The sequence below is a fragment of the Cajanus cajan genome, chromosome 8, assembly GCF_000230855.2.
Source record: "Cajanus cajan strain Asha chromosome 8, NIPB_CcT2T_4, whole genome shotgun sequence".
NCBI lineage: Eukaryota > Viridiplantae > Streptophyta > Magnoliopsida > Fabales > Fabaceae > Cajanus > Cajanus cajan.
The window spans coordinates 18,738,673-18,758,141 of NC_138524.1; the positions used below are offsets into that span (position 1 = coordinate 18,738,673).

Consider the following 19,469-nt stretch of genomic DNA (forward strand, 5'->3'; position numbering starts at 1 on the left):
CTACTGAAGCTGAATTCATAGCTGCAACAGTAGCTATAAATCAAGTTTTATGGTTGAAGGAGATTTTAAGTGATTTACTTTTACACCAGAAGAACAAAACTGAAATTTTTGTTGACAACCAAACAACAATTGCTATTGCAAACAATCCAGTGTGTCATGAGAAGACTAAACATTTCAATATCAAGCTCTACTTCTTGAGAGAGATGCAGCAAAGTGGAGAAGTAAACTTAGTTTACTGCAAGACTGAAGATCAACTAGCTTATATATTTACAAAGTCATTGCCTATCAGAAAATTTGAACTTCTAAGGAAAAGAATTGGAGTTTGCAGTTCCTAAAGCAAGGAGGAGTGTTAAAACTGTGCTTTTGTAACTGAAATTTAGTTATTATTATTTTTTATTAAGCATTAACGGAGTCAATAAGTGGTTCCTAAACGTTAGGAGCAAGATAATTATGTTTTAATTTTGCTGAAATCCTGGTTAGGTGCATTTTTGTTTTCAAATTATATATTGTACCGCAGCTCATTGAAATAAAATGTGAGAGAATAATCATTCAACTTTTACTCTTTCACAATACGTATTGTCTTTCTCTTCTTCTCTCAGTTTTACAATTCTCACAATAAAACCTTCAAATATTGTAAAGAATTCAACTGTGATGACATGAACCTAGTAAGGGCCGAAGGTGCAATCTCAAAAGTGATATCTTGTAAAGAACATGGTCAAGAATCTTTAGACGCTGATATTGTGATTCCACAATGAAAACAAATGTCTTTATACCAGAGTTGCATAGAAGGTGCTAATAAGGGTTGGGTTATATTTTGTGACAAGTTAGTTGTGTTATTGCTGGAAGGACATAAGTTCAAGCCTTGAAAATAGCAATAGAGTAATAAGTGTTACTCTACAAATTTCTTTTTTTCTGAATTGGTCATTTTCCTGTGCTCTGATGCAATAGCAATTGCATAATTAAGTGTTCCTTTAAAGGTTCTTCATTCCGGAAAAGGTCACTTTTCTGTGCTCTAAATGCAATCTAACTTGTTCAGAAATGTCAATTAACGCTAGCTGCATCACGTCTTACTGGAAGCACTTCGAATACCCTTACAAAATAGGTACAGGTTCAATATTTTACCTTATCATAGCTCCTGCATACAGATGACCCAAGTGAGTATTTCTTTTCCCAACAAAATCTTTTACATACACTTCACCAAGACTCGAATTCATGACAATATGCTTAAGGAGTCAACTATTTATGAACTGTGTAGACTTTGTTAGTCTTTGTACTCAAATTTCATCAGTGTTACGATTTGGAAGATATACCATTTCTTTTACTCGTCAATTAAACACATCATTTACTTGAGTCTTCATATTCTATCTTGCCTCTAAAATTGTGAGGGACATCTCATTTGTTGATAAAAGATTGCATGTTCTAGTTGAAGATCCTGTATAAAATCCAGGAGCCTTCGGCTGATGCAATAATTTCTCACCATTCAGCATAGGAATGACAGAAGACATGTCCGGCCTGTCTCCTGGTTTTTGTTGTACACACAACAAACCCACATGTATGCATCTTAAGACTTCAAAAGGAACGCATCTTTCACGTAAGTGTGTATCTATCAGTTCCAAAGGTCTTTCTTCAGTCCAAAGTCTCCATGCCTAAACCAATGGAAATTAAAGTTGTCACGTACTTCGAATCTGTTGATGTTACACAACTCAACCAGGTAGTAAAGTGGATAGTCATTGTGCTTACATGTCCAAGAAGATTAAGAGAGTGCTCTGGGTCAGAAAATCCCCTGTTCTTGTTTCCACTGACTATCTCTAATATAATCACCCCAAAGCCAAAGACATCTGATTTCACAGAGTAATGACCATGCACAGCATACTCTGGGGGCATGTAACCACTGCAAATATAAATTTCAAAATAAGTCATAAAAAAAATTGCATATAAAGTATAAACTAAACAATAAGCATGAATAATAGGCAACTTACTATGTTCCAACTACTTTTTTGGTTTTGGCTTCAATTTGATCACCAAAAGTTCGAGCATTGCCAAAGTCTGAAATTTTAGGATTCATTTGCGCATCTAGTAGGATATTACTGGTTTTTAAATCTCTGTGAATAATTCTCAATCTAGAATCTTGGTGAAGATAGAGAAGCCCTCGAGCGATACCAACAATAATGTGAAAACGTTGATGCCAGGCTAAGAGCTTGCTTCTTGCTTCATCTAGTAAATTAATTAAACTTACATGTTTAGTACAACACTGACAATGTAAAAAGGATTTAATGGTAATCACATAAAGATAGCCATAATCTTTTAAATGTAAAGTTAGACTCAAAGGCACTAACCAAAGATGAAGCAATCTAAGCTCTTGTTGGGCAGGTATTCATAGATCAACAATTTTTCCTCTCCTTGAATGCAGCAACCCAAAAGTTTCACAAGATTACGGTGCTGAAGATTTGCAATCAAAGCAACTTCATTTTTAAATTCCTCCAGTCCTTGATCAGACATCTTTGAGTTTCGTTTTACAGCTACTTCTTGCCCATCTATCAGTGTACCCTGATGAAAACCATCATTTGAACTACTTATGAAATGTAGTTGAGAAAATAAAGGTCTTACTAAGATATGGCTGTATTACCTTATACACTGGTCCAAATCCACCTTCCCCTAGTTTATTTCTGTTAGAAAAATTACTAGTGGCTTTAGCAATCGTTGACAACTCATATGTTGGCAAATCCATGTCTTCCTTCCTCAATCTAAAATATTCTTTCCGGCATTGGATTTGTGCATTATGACAATATACTCTTGTCCACACTAAAATGTGCAAAATGACAATATCAAAAAATTAATAAGACTAGTGTCCTTATGTTGTTTATTTCCCTAATTTTGGAATTAATCAAGAAGACTAGTGTCCTTATTTTGTTTATTTCCCTATTTTTGGAAGCCTGTATACTGGCATAACTAAGAATAAATTGCAAATTCAAGCTTGATAATATGCACCAGAATTTTCAAGTCTTTTTAATACAGGTGTTGCACATCCAAGGATTATCAAACACATAACTAATATAGATGGTACCTACTGTATATGTTTGTAATGGCTGCCGTAAAATTTTATTGCAGGCCCTGATTGGTTTAGAAATAACAGTGTAAAAACATTCGTACATAATATACCCATTTTACTTTTATGTGTCAGAAATAACAGTGTACCTGGATTTTTAATTACCAGTATGCAGACACATGTGATGAATAATCCAAAAACAGTCGCACCAATAGTGATTCCTACAATCTTTTTCTTGATATTTCCATGGCCACCATGATCTAAAAGAAAGAGAGCAGATCAGTCCCCACTTCAAAATAAATAGCTCTATTGATTTGATATAAGCTTAGAAAGTGAGTCTCGTTTCTTTAGACTGAGTTGGGCAAAAACGCACAAATGTGAAGCTGTTAGGTGTTTCTGCTTGCACTACCTTAATAAAATGTGTGCTTGCTCACCCTTGAATATTCACATGGCCTTAGACTACTCCACCCTTTCCTCTTATAGTAATTCAATAATTGACAAGAAGTCAAATGGGAGAAGAAAGCAAAAAAACTAAAGGATAAAATCATAATCATAGTAAAAAAAAACAATGGAGTACCTAATTCTGAATCAGGGATCCTGATATACAAGTCTTGTCCCCATTGAGAGAATTTCCTCAAGTCTGCTAGAGTATTAAACCAAAGTAGACAGCCACTTCCTCCATCACGGATATCTAAATTGGCATATGCTGTACAAGAACAGTTTTTAAGACAGGACATCTGACATTCATCGAGGTTCATGGTTGTATTAAACCATGATGAAGACGTGTCAGGCAATTTCATGTGTGAGTACTTGAAGAAGCCATCCGTATAACTGTTATTGCAATTAGATTTATTCCTTGGAACACAACCATTGCGCCAAATTGATATATTCCACTGATCAGGAGACTTTGGAATATAACTTCTCAGACATTCACAAGTTGGATGGTTACCATCATAAATGCATATAGAATTTGCACCACAAAAAGCGTAATTCTCGCATTGATCTTGTTCCCCAGTTGAGGCGACTTGTGGAGTGCTTGTTTGAGGTGTCCAAAATAAAGTCTGCCCCGTGCCTGAAGGAGTCAGTTTATACACAAAGAAGACCGATCTATCAAGAACATGGTACTCATAAAACACTTCTTTTTCATTCATCACAAATTTTGGTTCCGTTTCATGAATTGGACCCGGATTTCCAACTATAGACAAGCCATTCCATGATCCAGCTCTCGATTTTATATCAGGTCCCTTGAATATCATTATTTGAGGGTATCCTCTTAGATCAAGTTTTACGGCATACTCTCCCTCAGCAGGATCGTCAACCCTTTTCCAAGATGATACATATCTTTCTAAACCAGTCTCTAAGTTCCATCCAATTTTCATTTCTGGCAAATGTGTATCACCCGGATAATCAAAACTCTGCCACAAGACACCATCCTCGTTAGTTTGCTGTCCATTTTTCACTATAAAATTTCCTGAATCCAAGAGATGAGCAATTGGATTATTCACTGCTTTGCTTGATATGTTGGATGACCAAATGGTGCTGTTTGTGCTATTGAGAAGCACAAGAATCCCTTTTTCATTGAGTTTGAGAACTCCTGAGTTATTCTCAAGAGGTTTATTTCGGTTAGCCACCCACACCACTGTTAAAGGGGATATATTTGTGAACCATATACCCAAGTATCGTCTTGTTGAATTTCCTGGACTAAAGAAACCCACTTCAGTAATTCCACCTGCTGAAACCAAAGTCTCTCCATCGTGGATAGATTGACTCACTGCTAAACTATCCGGTGATGTTGAAGCTCCTGAAATAATTGAGAATAAGAAGAACCAAGTACACAACATTATGATGCTATGCCCCATTGTGTATTCGAATTTCGAAGCAATAAAATGACTACTAAATTCTGGAAGATGAGGTTTTGCGTTGAGTAAGCGGTCTTGGCTATGCATAGGCAGATGCATGTCAATATAATAAAATAAGAAAAAATCGAACAAACAGTTTTGTAGACGAGCCGTATTTGTTGAATCGTGATTAGTGCAACTTTTTGTTGAAGTTAGAACTAGAAGAGAAGACTGTTATAAGTCAATGTTGTAGTTGGTGGATGACTAATTTGCATACTCCATCTTTTCAACAGAAACCTAACACGGGTCGTCTTTTGAGATAAGTTTATAGGAAGATTATGCTTCAGTCGGGTCAAGCTCTGCTTACCATTATGGCACAATCTACTGTGTACTCAAGATTCATAAGTAAATGAGAATCAACAAGATAAAAGTTTGATTTTCATGTAGTTCATAGTTGAGTCATTATATTATCACCATTAGATGTGATAAATAGCGTAGATTATCTTAATTATTTGAATATGTTAAAGCTGTAAATTTTTTCTTTATTTTTTACTGTTGTAATTAATTATGGTTGTTTGAATTAATGAGTAAAATTTCATTGTAATTATTTTTACTTACTTTAATGGATAATATTCTGTTAGGTATTTGATTTTAAGTAAATTTACGCACCTAATGATGATGGGTATATATGTTTTGTTGACAACATTTATGGACATTATATATGATTGTCATTTTTCATGTATTTGTCATATATATGAATGAAAAACATGGAGAATAATATAGTTATCCGACAAATACAAAATTGCTTTGTTTTCTAACATTTCCTCTTTTCTATTTTATGGTTTTATATGATTTTTTTTATGTTTTATGCTTTTGTTATTCATTGCATGTCCTAATAAAATAATATAATAATTAAAAATTTATATTAAAAGTTGAAATGTCATTTTTATTCTTTGGTAAAAAAAAAAAAAAAACACTAACAATCTCATCTAGGCACCTCCACTGTGCGCCTCAGTTGTCTTCCTCCTCTTCCAACCTCTGTTGTTGTCATTTGACTTCCGTTGCACCTCTATGATGGAAACACCTAAGAAAAAGGTATTTGAATTCTCCATAGATCCTTCCTAGCTTCTTGATTTTCATCCATGACTCCAAATATCAAATAAATAAAACAAATATAGAGGAGAATGAGAATGTTTGATGCATGTTTGGTGCATCACTTCCAAGTGGAAGATAAATAATAGATGATAAACTTGCTACAAGGAATAGTTCCTTAATAAAAGTTCATCACAAAAAAAATTATTCAAGGAGAGAACAAGACTTTAAAGAAAGGATTTGGAAAATCTCAAATCTCATTTGAGCATTAAAGTGATGTCCAATACATTAGGATATCCTATATATAGAATTTGATAATTTGTGCTGCAAGTTTATAAGCTAACCAAGATTAAGTTAACTTGCAATTAAGCTAACTAACTCTAGTATAAGTTTGAATTCCCTCTAAAAATGTCTACATCATAAATCTAAAAGAGAAAATAAGAGCTTGTCACATATCAAGGTACAAAAGGTGTGATCGAGGTGTGTTAGTAGAAAAGAGAGTGTAGTAGCAAGCATGCAAAAAGTATGACTAGTGTGTCAAATATGTGACTTGTTGATGATGTTTGAACCAATGAGAGAGAGTGGGGACTAGTTTGGATGACCCACTAAAGGAGAGATGGTCTCCACTCTCTCTTGGCCAAAACAAACCCAATTAAGCACATTTTTCAAACACTAATGGAACCCCCAATAAATTACTAAATATACCTTTAAAAAGAAAATTACAAGGAAATAAATTGTCTTTTTCTTCTACCCTTAGCTTTTTTCTGGTGTTAATGTTCCGATTGTAAATCTATTAGCATCATTAGAGTCACTACGTTGTCTGAGGTATTGTCTACTTTGACGCTCATTGGGTCGTCACAATTTTATTCTTCAAAAGATGCCTTGGTGAGTTAAGGGAGGATGATATTTATAAACTACCCTTAACTTCGACTTTTAAGTAATGGGAAACTTTTAGGCAATATCGAACAATTCCCTTTTGATCTAACTAGAAATCCTATATCTTTATCTAAACCAAAACTATATTTTTAAGTTTTTCTAAAAGAGGTTTTCCCCTAAAATCTACAAAAACATGCCTTGGGTATTTTTTTGTGATCACCAATACTCCTAAGAACTAAGCTATTTACAAAAATCTTTTCTTGCCTCCCTAAAGAACTAGGTGACTTAGGGTCACAATGAATGACAAGCTTCTTAGTAACAAAGTGATGTCCCCAAGATTAAAAGACTTGGAAGAGAGTATAAAGCTCCTTGTTATAGGTGGGGTAGTTGAAAGTGATACCATAAAGAGTTATCTTTAAAGAAACAATAAGTTGTCCACCCTTCAACAAAATAGCTACTTCACCTAATCCAAATGTATAATATTCTAGCTTAAAAGTTTTAGAAATGTTAGGAAGAGCTAAAACATATGTATTGGAGAGCTCATCTTGTAAGGGCTGAAAAGCCTACTCTAACTTTTCTTCCATAAAGGAAGGAATAATGTTCTTCACCAACTCTTTGAGTGGTGGAACAAAGGATTGTTCAAGATAGATAATCCTCTTGATTTCAGTTTTTAAAGAAAAGTGAATCTTTTTCTTAACAACCTCTTATGAAGAGACATCTTTCTCCTTTTTACCCTTCTTGCCTTTTAAGGATTGCTCTTGTTTTTCTTTTCTCTTTTTATTTTTCCCATCTCTTTTAAGTTTTATGTGTAGTTAATTTTCTACCACTTCTGAAGGTGTAAGAGGATACAACACAAACATTTTATCCATATTAATAAGGGATACTTCATTGATAAGATCACTGTGGATACCTTCTTGTCAAATTATCATGTCCTTCTCAACAAATTATGACTAGCTTCCATAAAAACTATATCAAATAAAACTTCTTGATAGTTCCTAATATAAATCATAATCTTTACTTATTGGTCTACTACTATTTTTCCTTTTTTTTATTTAATTATTGAAGCTTATAAGGCATTGAGTAATGAATGATAGTAAAGACTAACTTGTTAACCAATCTTATGCTACAATAATTACTACATAATTCATTACTCACAATGAGAGAACAAATCTTACAAAAAACCTTACATCTTGTATGAAAAAGGTTTTTTTTTTTGGGATTATTTTAATTTACAAGATTGACTTCCAAGAAGCATCTTAACCATCAAGAGGTCATCTAACACTGGTAAGCTCCCTTTCCACTAGACTTTGCTCCTCCTTATTCTTCACTACCATTAGATGTGAAGGAAGAAACTATAGTCTTCTTTGAACTACTATATTAGTATATGTCCTTAAGATGATGACCTTTGGTGAAGGTCTCCATAAAAAAAAATACAATGTAACTTAAAATAACCAAAAATATATATAACAATAATGCCAACACTATAACAAAATTGTCATATAGTGACACACACCCTATAGTGACATTATACATGTCACTAAAAATTACTTTTATCCACACAATAACTACAATATATGTTGGAATATTATTAAAAAAGTATGGGTATAAACTATAGTGACACACAAAATATATTGTTAAATCTCATTCAAAATCAACACTAAAATTGTGTGTAACTATATCTCAAATAGATATATACCTACATATATTATACCTATATAGTGACACTTTTTGTATGTCACTATATGTAACATTTCTTGTAGTGCTGCAACCCCCTCCCTCCAGGAAGTCTCTTTTTAATTTTACCGTATCTATTTTCAATTAATATATTTTTATTCATAGAAAATTACATTCAATTTTTATTGTATATGATGATTTGAAGAACTTGTATTATAGCTTGTGATGAAAAATATTTTTTTAAATAAATAAAACAATTATAAATAAAATACTATGAGCGTATAAATTATTTTATAATCAGATCGTAATATTTTTATCTGTTAATAATTTCTTTTAAAAATATTAAAATTTTATTTTATTATTATTATTTTAGTATGTGTAATACATAAAATAATTATTTTTATAATTAAAATTTATAATAAATAAATATATTATATTATGATTAAATTTAATAATAAATAAATATTATTTATTATATAAAATATATTTTAGATTTATGATAAATAATTTATGATAATCTTTTTTATTATTAAAAAGGATGTAACACATTGATCATTTTCCAAAGAATACTATTAAAAAACATAAAAAATAAAAAAAGAAAAAATAAAAGAAAAACAAATAAAAAGAGGAGTATAAATAAATAAATAAAAAGTGATAATTAATATTACAAACTAGCATAATACATATTTAAAAATAAAAATAAAAAAATTCTTCATGGCGTCACCATAACATCAGAATTTGAAGATTCTTTACCATAGCCCTGGTGCCATCTTTCCATACTAAGTAAGTTCATGTCATCACAGATGTCTTCTTCCAATATTCTCCGGATATTTCTTAGTCTTAACCATGCATAGGTAAAATACAAAATTCACATTGTTTTAAATATTTAATTATTCCTTTCTTTTTGTAATTATCAAAAAAAAAAAAAAAAGAACCCATTTTTTACACAACTCCTGAACTTAATAATATTAAATAAAATTGTTGTCCAAGGCTAAGGCCAAGGCCAAGGCCAAGACAAACCGTAGATCGTGCATCGTGTTACTTTTCTAATATGTAACTAATTAAGTAAAAATAATTAATTTTATATGGATTAAAAAATTTATTAAATACATTTAATTTTTGCAATTTTATATAAATATGTATTACATTTATTTTTAATATAAATATTTCTTTTATTTATTATTATAGAGATAATTTTTAATTAAAAATATTAAATGAGATTAATTTAATTAAAATTTGCTTATATTTCGGTTTAAAGTTTTTAAATTTTTTTTTACACATAAGTTTAGGGAAGTAATAGATTAAGACACGCAATGATTTCAAGGTAGTGATTGATTCAATGATAGAATTTCTCTAAAATAAAATAAAAATCAAACTGAAGGTCAAAGATGATACCGGAGTGGGGCTCATTTCATTTCATAAATTAATGAATGGAGATGGAAGTTGATGCAAGTTATTGAACAATTCAACATTAATTATGGCGAGTGTTACTTGGGGTTGGGGACTATTCTTGGACTTCGTCATCATTCTAAGGACCATTCATAGGAATTAAAAATATATAAAACAAAAAAAAAAGGTACACAAATTTGAGATATTTTCTATGACACAATGTCCAAAGGCCTTAAACTTTTTTATATTGAAGCTTACTTTGTTATATCATCCACTTAAAGCACAATTGTGGACTGGATACATGCACTTTGTTTTACTCACCTTCATGCTACATAAATTCAGTAAATTGGAAACAAAGGTTGACACACATGTAATGAAATTAAAACGACATATAGCAAGTTTATGCATTTGTAAAAGGATTTAAGAGAAACAGAAACCGTAAAATAAAATGAGGATGGAATCGATAACGAAAAATAAAATAAATAAATAAATAAATAAAGGACCAAAAGTATAATTAAAGAAGTAAAAATGAAAAGGAAAATGTGTTGAATGTTGATGTTAAAAGAGATTAAAACATAGAAATGTTGTTTATACATAGGAATTAAAATTAACAATTTTTAAATGTAGGGACCAATAGGTTAAAATAATCCCAAGCAAAATGATCAAAATATAAAATTAAAAAAAAAAGAAATTTTTTAAGAATAAACATTAAAATGTAAAACACAACACATGTTAAGTACTGACATATCAATTAGTGTACGTCAGCTACATTTAACAACATTAACATTTTTTATTGGTAGGAATTAAAAGTAATTTTTAAGTGTTTGTATACGAGGACTAAAATAAATTATTTAAAAAAAAACTACCTCAATAATATAATAAATAACTCAATTTATAACTTTTCAATGGTTAAAATCATCTATATATATTATTTTAGATTAATGTTAGAGAACTAACATATATCATATAACAATATACAACATAACACTAGTGCAAAAAGAGCCTTTTACGTCACCTAAATTACGTCGGAATAGGTTAACACCGACGTTATAAAAATGCGATGGCAGAATGGTAAATAAAGAGAGCTAATTTACGTAGGCCTGGTGGGGGTCCAACGTAAATTATCAATTCTACGTCGGAGCAGTATACAAGCCGACGTAGAATTGTTAATTTACGTCGGACCCCCACCAGGCCGACGTAAATTAGCCTCGTATTCCCGCATAAAAGAATCGTTCACGTACGCATGGAAAATTCAAAATTTTCAACCCAAACTCATCTCCCGCTTCCTTCTCAAATCGTGGCTCTTCATTGATCTACATCTTGCTCTTTTCTTCGTTTTCTTCACTTTTCTTCACAGCAAGGTACTCATTTGCTATTTTCGTTTTCTTCACATGACACAATGTTTTCTCACTGAAAAAAATGGATTTTTTCATGTTTAAGGTTGCATTTGTCCTCGTGAGGGTCTTTAAGGTAACTCATCTTCTTCTACTTACTACTTTCTTCGTGCATTCTGAGTTTTCGAAGCTGAGTTTTTGTGCATTCTATTTTTTTCCCAGCAGAACGGGCCGTTCTGGTTGGAGAACGGCCCGTTCTCCAAGCAGAACGGGCCGTTCTCCATGAAGAACGGGACGTTCTCCGTTTAGAACGGGCCGTTCTCCATTCAGAACGGCTCGTGCTGCTTGGAGAACGGGCCGTTCTCCAACCAGAACGGCCCGTTCTGCTTGCAGTCATTCTTCTTTTTTTTTAAATTTTTTACAACTTTTTACGTCGAACTTTGTAATGTCCGACGTAAATTTACGTCGGTTTTCGCGCCCCCGACGTAAAATTTACGTCTCCCGCTTCTACGTCGCACCGTTTTCCGACGTAAAACCCCTTAAAATGACCGACGTAAAATCTATATTCTGTACCAGTGTAAGCACTCTTATTTATGTATATTATGTTCAACATATAGCTAAAAACAACATATTTTCACCAAACAACTCACACGTGCCCATTGTCATTCTTCCCATGCCCGACATAAATGAGACAGAGAGAAACTTTGGCTCGCTCACGTCCAACATTACCAATCTCGTGTTCAACATTAGTAAGGAAATGAGTCCATGTGACAATTATGTCTAACATGGTCAAACCCATGTCAGACCCCATTTCAAGCACAAAGCCTTTGTCCACTCACGTTTGACATCACAACACTAATGTCCATTGTCATTTAGACAAAGTGTTTTTGTCTTGATCACACTTGGCGTCATTCAACTAGGATCCAACTTTACTAAGTCAGAGAACTCTAAAGGCCTTCACTCACAACACCATTTAACCCATGTTCGACGTCATCAAGTTGGAGAGTTCTCTTTAACTCACATTTGACACAAACAATCTTACACCTGACATAAGTGAGAGAAAGAGCCTTTGACTTGTATCACACCCGACGTCTTAAAATTATGCCCAACACGATAGTAAAATCTACACTTGATAGAATCACAAAATTAGCTCACTTCACCTAAAATTTAGGAAAACCAAGCATGCAATATAGAACAAAACATGTATACATATAAGGAAACTCCTTTCTATTCTCAAAATCAACATTCAACCATAATCAAACACAATACTCATCATATCTTTCAAGAGTGGTAAAGCATGCAAAACTCAACAACTCCAATTTTCTCTCATGATTGATGATTCAATTCAATCAACAATTCATAGGAGAAGTACAACATAAATCAGCAACACTCAACTTCATAAATCAACAAATAATTGAATTTTAACTCCTCTTACCTCTAACTCCAAGAGGAAAAAAGGAAGAAAGAAGGAAAAAAGAAGCTCTTCCGGAAACTCCATTGGGAACCACCACCACTCGATTCTTAACCTTGTGTGCCTTGAATCTTAATATCACTCTTATAACTGAGTTTGGGAAAAGATCATTACACTCTAAAAAAAGTCTCGAAGAAGAAGGACACTCACAAATTCTAGAACTTCCCTCTCCAACTTTCCTTTAATTTCCTTAAAATTAATACAACAATAGATTTTTATTGAACACTATACAAGTTTTAAAATTACAATATAAAACCATTAAATTCTTTAACTAATTATAATTAGGCTAAATTATATTTTTGTCTCTTTATTTTTATTCATTTGTAATTTTAGTCCTTTAATTTTAAAATAGAGACATTTAATCTCCTATTTTTAAAAATATAATTTTATAATCATAACATCAATTTGATATTTATTAATAATTAAATTATGGGATTTTTCTGGTGATCTGATACCATTTAAGTGATGTAATATTTATAGACATGATGCATGCTTAAAAATTAAAAAAAAATAACATACAAAAAAAGTCATTTGTAAATATTTTTACAAGTAATTAATATTTTTTTAATAAAAATATTATTTTCCATTTTTTAGTTATTTTTTATTTTAAATATCATATTAAATATAGCTTAAAATTAAAACATAACGATTAATATAGATGACAATTTGATGGAATGACCAAAATTTTATATTTAAAATTAGAAAAACTAAATATTTTAATTTTATAATAAAAATTAAATTATAAATTAATAAAAATAGAGAAAAAAAATTAGCCTTATAATTATTAATGCAAGGATCATTACTAGAAAAGTGTTATTTTTCTACAAATTTTCCTACAAAAAAATATTCCCAACTTTTTTTATGATTTTTCTTGCAATAATAATTTTACAATTTTTTTTTGCAAATTTATTTATGAAAAATAATTTACAAAAATTTCTTATAAATTTTTTTATGAAAAATAATCCACAAATTTTTTTTGCAAATTTTTCTACAATTTTAATGATCATAGAGATATTTTTTCACGATAAAAATTTGTAGAAAATGTTGTAAGAATTTTATCTTGTTTCTTGAAAATTTTCTTGTAAAAATAAATTCTTAAGTAATGTTTACTAAATGTTAAAAAAATTTCGCAGGTAACTTTTCTTGCAAATTTTAATTCGTAAGAAAAATAATATATATATATATATATATAAATTTATAAGTTTAAGAATTAAAAGATTTACCTCAAGTCTCACATCGATTAGAAATAAAACAATTAAAGAATATATAAGTTAGGTCAACACTCACCTTACAAGTTGATTTTGTATGATTGAGTGTTAGACCTATAATTTACATGTTTTAGATGAATTCATTGTAAGTATTTAAAAATTGAAGAATTATTAACAGAAATTGTACAAAAATTACTTCCGAATAGTAATTTCTTTGATTTTTTTCTTACAAAAAAGTTCGCAATAAATTTTACAGGAAAGTTTCTTGTAAATTTTTTTTTTGCAGAAAACTTTTCAGCAAATTTTTTTCGTATTAAAGTTTTTTGCGAATTTTAAAATTCGCAAAAACATATTATCTACGAAGATATTACCTAGAGATAAAATTTCGCAAAAAAAATTGTAAGAACAACATTGCTCGTAAATTTTTATGAAAAATTCAAAAAAAAAAATCGCATGTAATAAGATAAATCCTAGTAGTGAGTATTTTTACTTTTGTCATGATCTTAATAAATTTTTTTCAAAATGAAAACCATAATGGTGAGTGATCGAGATAGTAAGCACAAGGTTTTAAATCCGAAGTTTATTTCTTTCTTTGTAAAGTGAAAAATGAAAACTGTTAATAACAGTGTTTTAATCCATCATTATCGAAATACGTCATTATTAAGGCCGGCATAAATTTTATGTGAGGGATGTTAGTATTGGAAGGATCTCTTTGGTGGCAACGGGCAATCCTATCCAACTTATAAGCAGGGTTGAAATAAAAAAAAAATAAAAAAAAAGACTTATAATCTTTTGATTTTTTAATATTGAAACTTTTATTTTTCTGTTGAAAATAATTTTAGATCGATATTCAAAAATATACTACAATATCTCATTATATGCTATGATGCTACAATGTAATATAAAAATATATCATAAACTTCTTTAAAAATACTTTTTGAGATAAATAAAATAAAATAAATGAATAAAACAAGAATTTCTACAAATTAAAAAATAATTTATAATTTTTTTAAAAAATATTTGAGAGAATTTTTATAAATTAACTTATACATAAATTAAGTTTAATTTTTTAAAAAAATATATTTTATTTTTTCTTTCTAATTTTTTCCATCTAAAAAGAAATTATAGAGAAAATTATCGAATCATTTGGCACTCCTTAAATTCCTTTGCTTCTCCCTTGCTCCTGGGAGGAAGATATCATCATGGTGGCTTATGTGATGCAAACTACAAGTCCTTGCTTCTATATCATCACAATGTTATCAACTTGGTTCTTATTATTCTCGTACACGACTACAACTTCCACTTCAACAGAGATATTAGTAGTGAGTCAATATATCAGCGATGGTCAAACTTTGGTATCAGTAGGTGGAGTTGTTGAAGTGGGTTTCTTCAGTCCAGGAAATTCAACAAGACGATACTTGGGTATATGGTACACAAACGTATCCCCTTTAACAGTGGTGTGGGTGGCTAACCGAAATAAACCTCTTGATGACAAATCAGGAGTTCTCAAACTCAATGAAAATGGGATTCTTGTGCTTCTCAATGCTAAAAACAACACTATTTGGTCTTCCAACATATCAAGCAACGAAGGGAATAATCCAACTGCTCATCTTTTGGATTCCGGAAATTTTGTTGTGAAAAATGGACAAGAAACTAACAGTTTCTTGTGGCAAAGTTTTGATGAAATTGGGGATACAATGATCCCAGGAATGAAGCTTGGATGGAACTTGGAGACTGGTCTAGAAAGATATATATCATCTTGGAATAGTGACAACGATCCTGCTGAGGGAAAATATGCTCTAAAACTTGACCTTAGAGGATATCCTCAAATAATTATATTCAACGGATCTGAGATAAAGGTCAGAATAGGGCCATGGAATGGCCAATCTTGGGCTGGATATCCTGTTACAAGCGATCAGAGTTTGCAAAATTTTGTTTTCAATGAAAAAGAGGTGTATTATGAGTATAAGGTTCTTGACAGTTCGGACTTCAGCATATTTAAACTCACCCCTTCAGGCACTGGGCAGAAAATTGATTGGACAACTCAAACATCCACCAGGCCAGTCCTCTCAACTCAGGAGCAAGATCAATGTGAGAATTATGCCTTTTGTGGTGACAATTCTATATGCAATTATGATGGTAACCATCCAACTTGTGAATGCCTGAGAAGTTATGTTCCCAAGTCTCCTGATCAGTGGAATATGTCAATTTGGATCAATGGTTGTGTTCCAAGGAATAAATCTAGTTGCAATAACAGTTATACCGATGGCTTCTTCAAGTACTCACACATGAAATGGCCGGACACATCTTCATCATGGTTTAGTAAGACCATGGACCTTGATGAATGTGAGAAGTCATGTCTTGAAAACTGTTCTTGTACAGCATATGCCAATTTAGATATCCGTGATGGAGGAAGTGGCTGTTTACTTTGGTTTAATACTCTAGTTGACTTGAGAAATTTTTCTCAATCGGGGCAAGACCTTTATATCAGAGTCCCTGCTTCAGAATTAGGTACTCAAATTTTTATTTATTTTAATATTTGCCTTTGATTACTTTGCTCTCTTTTCCTTTGATTACTTGTATATTGCATCATTCTAAGAGAAAAGGTGGAGTGGGGTAAGGCAATGAGAATTGAGAACATTCAATGGTGAGCTAAACAAACATTCTATTTTTGCACCTTGAAAAGCATGCCCAAGTGGAGGCAAAAATTAAAACGAAGATATATGAGTTGCAAGATTTTTCTGACAATAGCATGGAAAATTATTAGAAATGCATGTTATTTATTATATGGCATGTATTAGTCTTTCTCTCAGTTCCAGGCAGAGCTGTTTATTTTAAAGTTGGTGACTAATTATGCTCATTTCCTTTTAGATGATGCTGGCCATGGAAACATCAAGAAAAAGATAGTCGGAATCACTGTTGGTGTAACTGTTTCTGGATTAATAATCATATGTGCAGGCATATTTATATATAAAAATCCAGGTAAGTATGTAGACATAATTTACGATCTAATAAAAGCAATTAGGCACAAAAACGCGTATTATGTGTCCATGTTTATATGCTGTTATTTTCTAACCAATCAGGGGCTGCAAGAAAAATTTACAACAAGCATTACAGAAGTATATTGAAGAAGGAAGACATTGATTTCCCGACTTTTGATTTTTTAGTCTTAGCTAATGCAACTGAAAACTTTTCAACTAAAAACATGCTTGGAGAAGGTGGATTTGGACCAGTATACAAGGTGATAAAGAAATTAAAACTGATATCTAGAACTTATGGTTTCCTTAAAAACAATCTATGTTTCTTAATTCTTACTATAGCGGAAGATTATTTTTCAGGGCACATTGATAGATGGGAAAGAGATAGCTGTGAAAAGGCTTTCAAAGAAATCTGAACAGGGGTTGGATGAGTTAAAAAATGAAGTGGCGTTGATTGCAAAACTTCAGCACCGTAATCTTGTAAAACTTCTTGGTTGTTGCATTGAAGGAGAAGAAAAAATGTTGATATATGAATACATGTCCAACGGAAGTTTGGATTACTTTGTTTTTGGTTAGACACATAGACCCCTAATATCTCTTCCAACCCTATGGCGTTATGGCAATCTTCTTATTTCTTATTAAGAGTTAATGAAATTGTGGAGATTGCAGCTGCTATGCTAAATACTTGTGTATTTTTTACTAGATGAAACCAAAAGGAAGATCCTAGATTGGCATAAGCGATTCAACATTATTAATGGCATTGCTTGAGGACTTTTGTATCTTCATCAAGATTCAAGGTTGAGGATTATTCACAGAGATCTTAAAACTAGTAATATTTTACTAGATGAAAATTTGGATCCCAAAATTTCAGACTTTGGCTTGGCTCGATCATTTTTGGGAGATCAAGTTGAAGCTAACACAAATAGGGTGGCTGGAACCTAGTTAGTATCTATTTGATTATAATTCTTTGATATTGTGCTGTCAAGTTTAGTTATTTTACATTTGAAATTTTAATTTTTCAGTGGTTACATGCCTCCTGAATATGCAACACGTGGACATTTTTCCGTGAAATCAGATGTCTTTAGTTATGGTGTGATAATATTAGAGATTTTAAGTGGAAAGAAAAATAGAGAATTTTCAGACCCAGGACACTACAATAATCTTTTAGGACATGTAAGCACATACCTATGTGACTGAGTTATTAATCTGTTTGAAGAATTATTTCCAACGTATTTTAATTAATCCTCACCATCACAGGCATGGAGATTATGGACCGAAGAGAGGGCGTTGGATCTACTAGATGATGTGTTGGGACAGCAGTGTGAGCCTTTAGAAGTCTTACGATGCATACAAGTAGGCCTATTATGTGTGCAACAAAGACCAGAAGATAGGCCAGACATGTCAACAGTGGTTTTAATATTGAATGGTGATAAATATTTATTGTCCAAGCCAAAGGTTCCTGGCTTCTACACAGAAACAGATGTTACATCTGAAGTTAATTCTTCACCAGAAAATCACAAACTACGCTCGATTAATGAACTATCCATCACAATGTTAGACGCAAGATAGGAAACAGAGGCAAGAAAATGTTAAGGCGACAGCTTTCAATGTGGGATATATCAAGTTATTGAGCATTCATATCAGGTGAAAGTGTTACTCAGAATATCTATTGTGATTGGTTTCCATTTTTAGTCAGATTTCTTTTCTCTTTATTGTGTATAAACTTGGATTTCATTGAATATATCTATGGTATATATTCTCTTATTTAGGAGGTTAATAAGGTATTAAAATGATTTTAGTTAATGGTTGTAATTTTTTTTCTTTTTATTTATGAGAATTTCATAATGGAAATTGAGATCAAAATCAATTTTTTGACATGATTAGTGACAAAATCCTCTACCACTCTTGGTTAGTGTGTTGTGCCTTCATGCTAGGGACAGAATCCTATGTCACTCTTGATTATCATGTGTTTGTTGTTCTTGGTCAGATCTTAAAGAAGAGTGTGTTTAAAAGTAAATGTTCTTAACATTTGTCTAATTTAGTTTTTTTTAAATAATTTCTCTAATTTAGTTAAACTTAATTTATTCATATGATTAGTAAATGTTTATTAATTAATAATAAAATAATAAGTAAAAGTTTTAATTTTTATTGATAAATATAATAAATAGAAATAAATTAACATGTAAAATATATTAATTGGTTATAATTTTAATAATTACTATTAAATTAATAGATATAAATTTAGTAATAAATTAATAATTTTTTAATTAGTAATAAATTAATGAGGAAAATTATTTATTTCATTAATAAATTTTGATAATTATTAATAGAATAATAAGTAAAATATAATAATTATGTAATATTTATAACTCATGTGTCTATCATAAAGTGAATGTTAGACTATAAGAAGGGAATTAAATTGTTTTGTTCTTTTAAGATTCAATTCTTCATGGAACTCTATTCCTCAAAAGGGGTAAACTTCTAAGTACGTATTTAAGCTTAGAGTATTCTTTTAAAAATAGTTTGAGTTAACTTGTTTTCACAACAAATTATGTAGTAATAG

The 19,469-nt window shown here is 31.1% G+C and overlaps 2 protein-coding genes and 1 pseudogene across 5 annotated transcripts; 2 read left to right on the forward strand and 1 right to left on the reverse strand.

The window, feature by feature from the left end:
- Window positions 1–1,086: 1,086 nt before the first annotated feature.
- On the reverse strand, window positions 1,087–5,469 carry LOC109817822 (G-type lectin S-receptor-like serine/threonine-protein kinase At4g27290). Of its 3 annotated transcripts, none has more exons than XR_014428727.1 (8): window positions 3,624–5,465; window positions 3,196–3,306; window positions 2,627–2,802; window positions 2,337–2,547; window positions 1,980–2,214; window positions 1,741–1,891; window positions 1,311–1,646; window positions 1,087–1,135 (listed from the first exon to the last, which is right to left on the reverse strand). XR_014428727.1 is itself a non-coding variant. In XM_029268706.2 (8 exons), exons 1-8 carry the CDS (start codon window positions 5,002–5,004, stop codon window positions 1,119–1,121), a joined length of 2,451 nt encoding a protein of 816 aa, XP_029124539.1. In that variant the 5' UTR covers window positions 5,005–5,469; the 3' UTR covers window positions 1,087–1,118. The 3 variants fall into 3 exon arrangements, 2 of the variants coding, with proteins under 2 accessions (XP_029124539.1, XP_029124538.1); XM_029268706.2 differs by having other exon boundaries at window positions 1,478–1,646; window positions 3,624–5,469; XM_029268705.2 differs by having other exon boundaries at window positions 1,087–1,646; window positions 3,624–5,464.
- An 8,934-nt stretch (window positions 5,470–14,403) lies between these two features.
- Window positions 14,404–18,670, forward strand: LOC109817821 (G-type lectin S-receptor-like serine/threonine-protein kinase At4g27290). 2 transcript variants are annotated; one of them, XM_083062768.1, is made up of 7 exons: window positions 14,404–16,439; window positions 16,800–16,910; window positions 17,012–17,169; window positions 17,267–17,477; window positions 17,610–17,847; window positions 17,929–18,079; window positions 18,164–18,670. In XM_083062768.1, the coding sequence occupies exons 1-5, from the start codon at window positions 15,131–15,133 to the stop codon at window positions 17,672–17,674; spliced, it is 1,854 nt and encodes a 617-aa protein (XP_082918894.1). In that variant the 5' UTR covers window positions 14,404–15,130; the 3' UTR covers window positions 17,675–17,847; window positions 17,929–18,079; window positions 18,164–18,670. The 2 variants fall into 2 exon arrangements, with proteins under 2 accessions (XP_082918894.1, XP_082918895.1); XM_083062769.1 differs by lacking the exon at window positions 17,929–18,079.
- LOC145950289 (G-type lectin S-receptor-like serine/threonine-protein kinase SD1-1 pseudogene) lies at window positions 17,936–18,475 on the forward strand (annotated as a pseudogene).
- Window positions 18,671–19,469: the final 799 nt, after the last annotated feature.

What these genes read in the sequence shown, in the direction of transcription:
- LOC109817822 (XM_029268705.2), bottom strand. Translation starts at nt 5,004, where the DNA reads ATGCATCTGCCTATGCATAGCCAAGACCGCTTACTCAACGCAAAACCT. An exon ending in GATCCCTGATTCAGAATTAG is followed by an intron (nt 3,307 to 3,623) that starts GTACTCCATTGT and finishes TCTTTCTTTTAG; the next exon opens with ATCATGGTGGCCATGGAAAT. An exon ending in ACTGGTAATTAAAAATCCAG is followed by an intron (nt 2,803 to 3,195) that starts GTACACTGTTAT and finishes TGCACATTTTAG; the next exon opens with TGTGGACAAGAGTATATTGT.
- LOC109817821 (XM_083062768.1), top strand. Translation starts at nt 15,131, where the DNA reads ATGGTGGCTTATGTGATGCAAACTACAAGTCCTTGCTTCTATATCATC. An exon ending in ATTTATATATAAAAATCCAG is followed by an intron (nt 16,911 to 17,011) that starts GTAAGTATGTAG and finishes CTAACCAATCAG; the next exon opens with GGGCTGCAAGAAAAATTTAC. An exon ending in TTTGGATTACTTTGTTTTTG is followed by an intron (nt 17,478 to 17,609) that starts GTTAGACACATA and finishes ATTTTTTACTAG; the next exon opens with ATGAAACCAAAAGGAAGATC.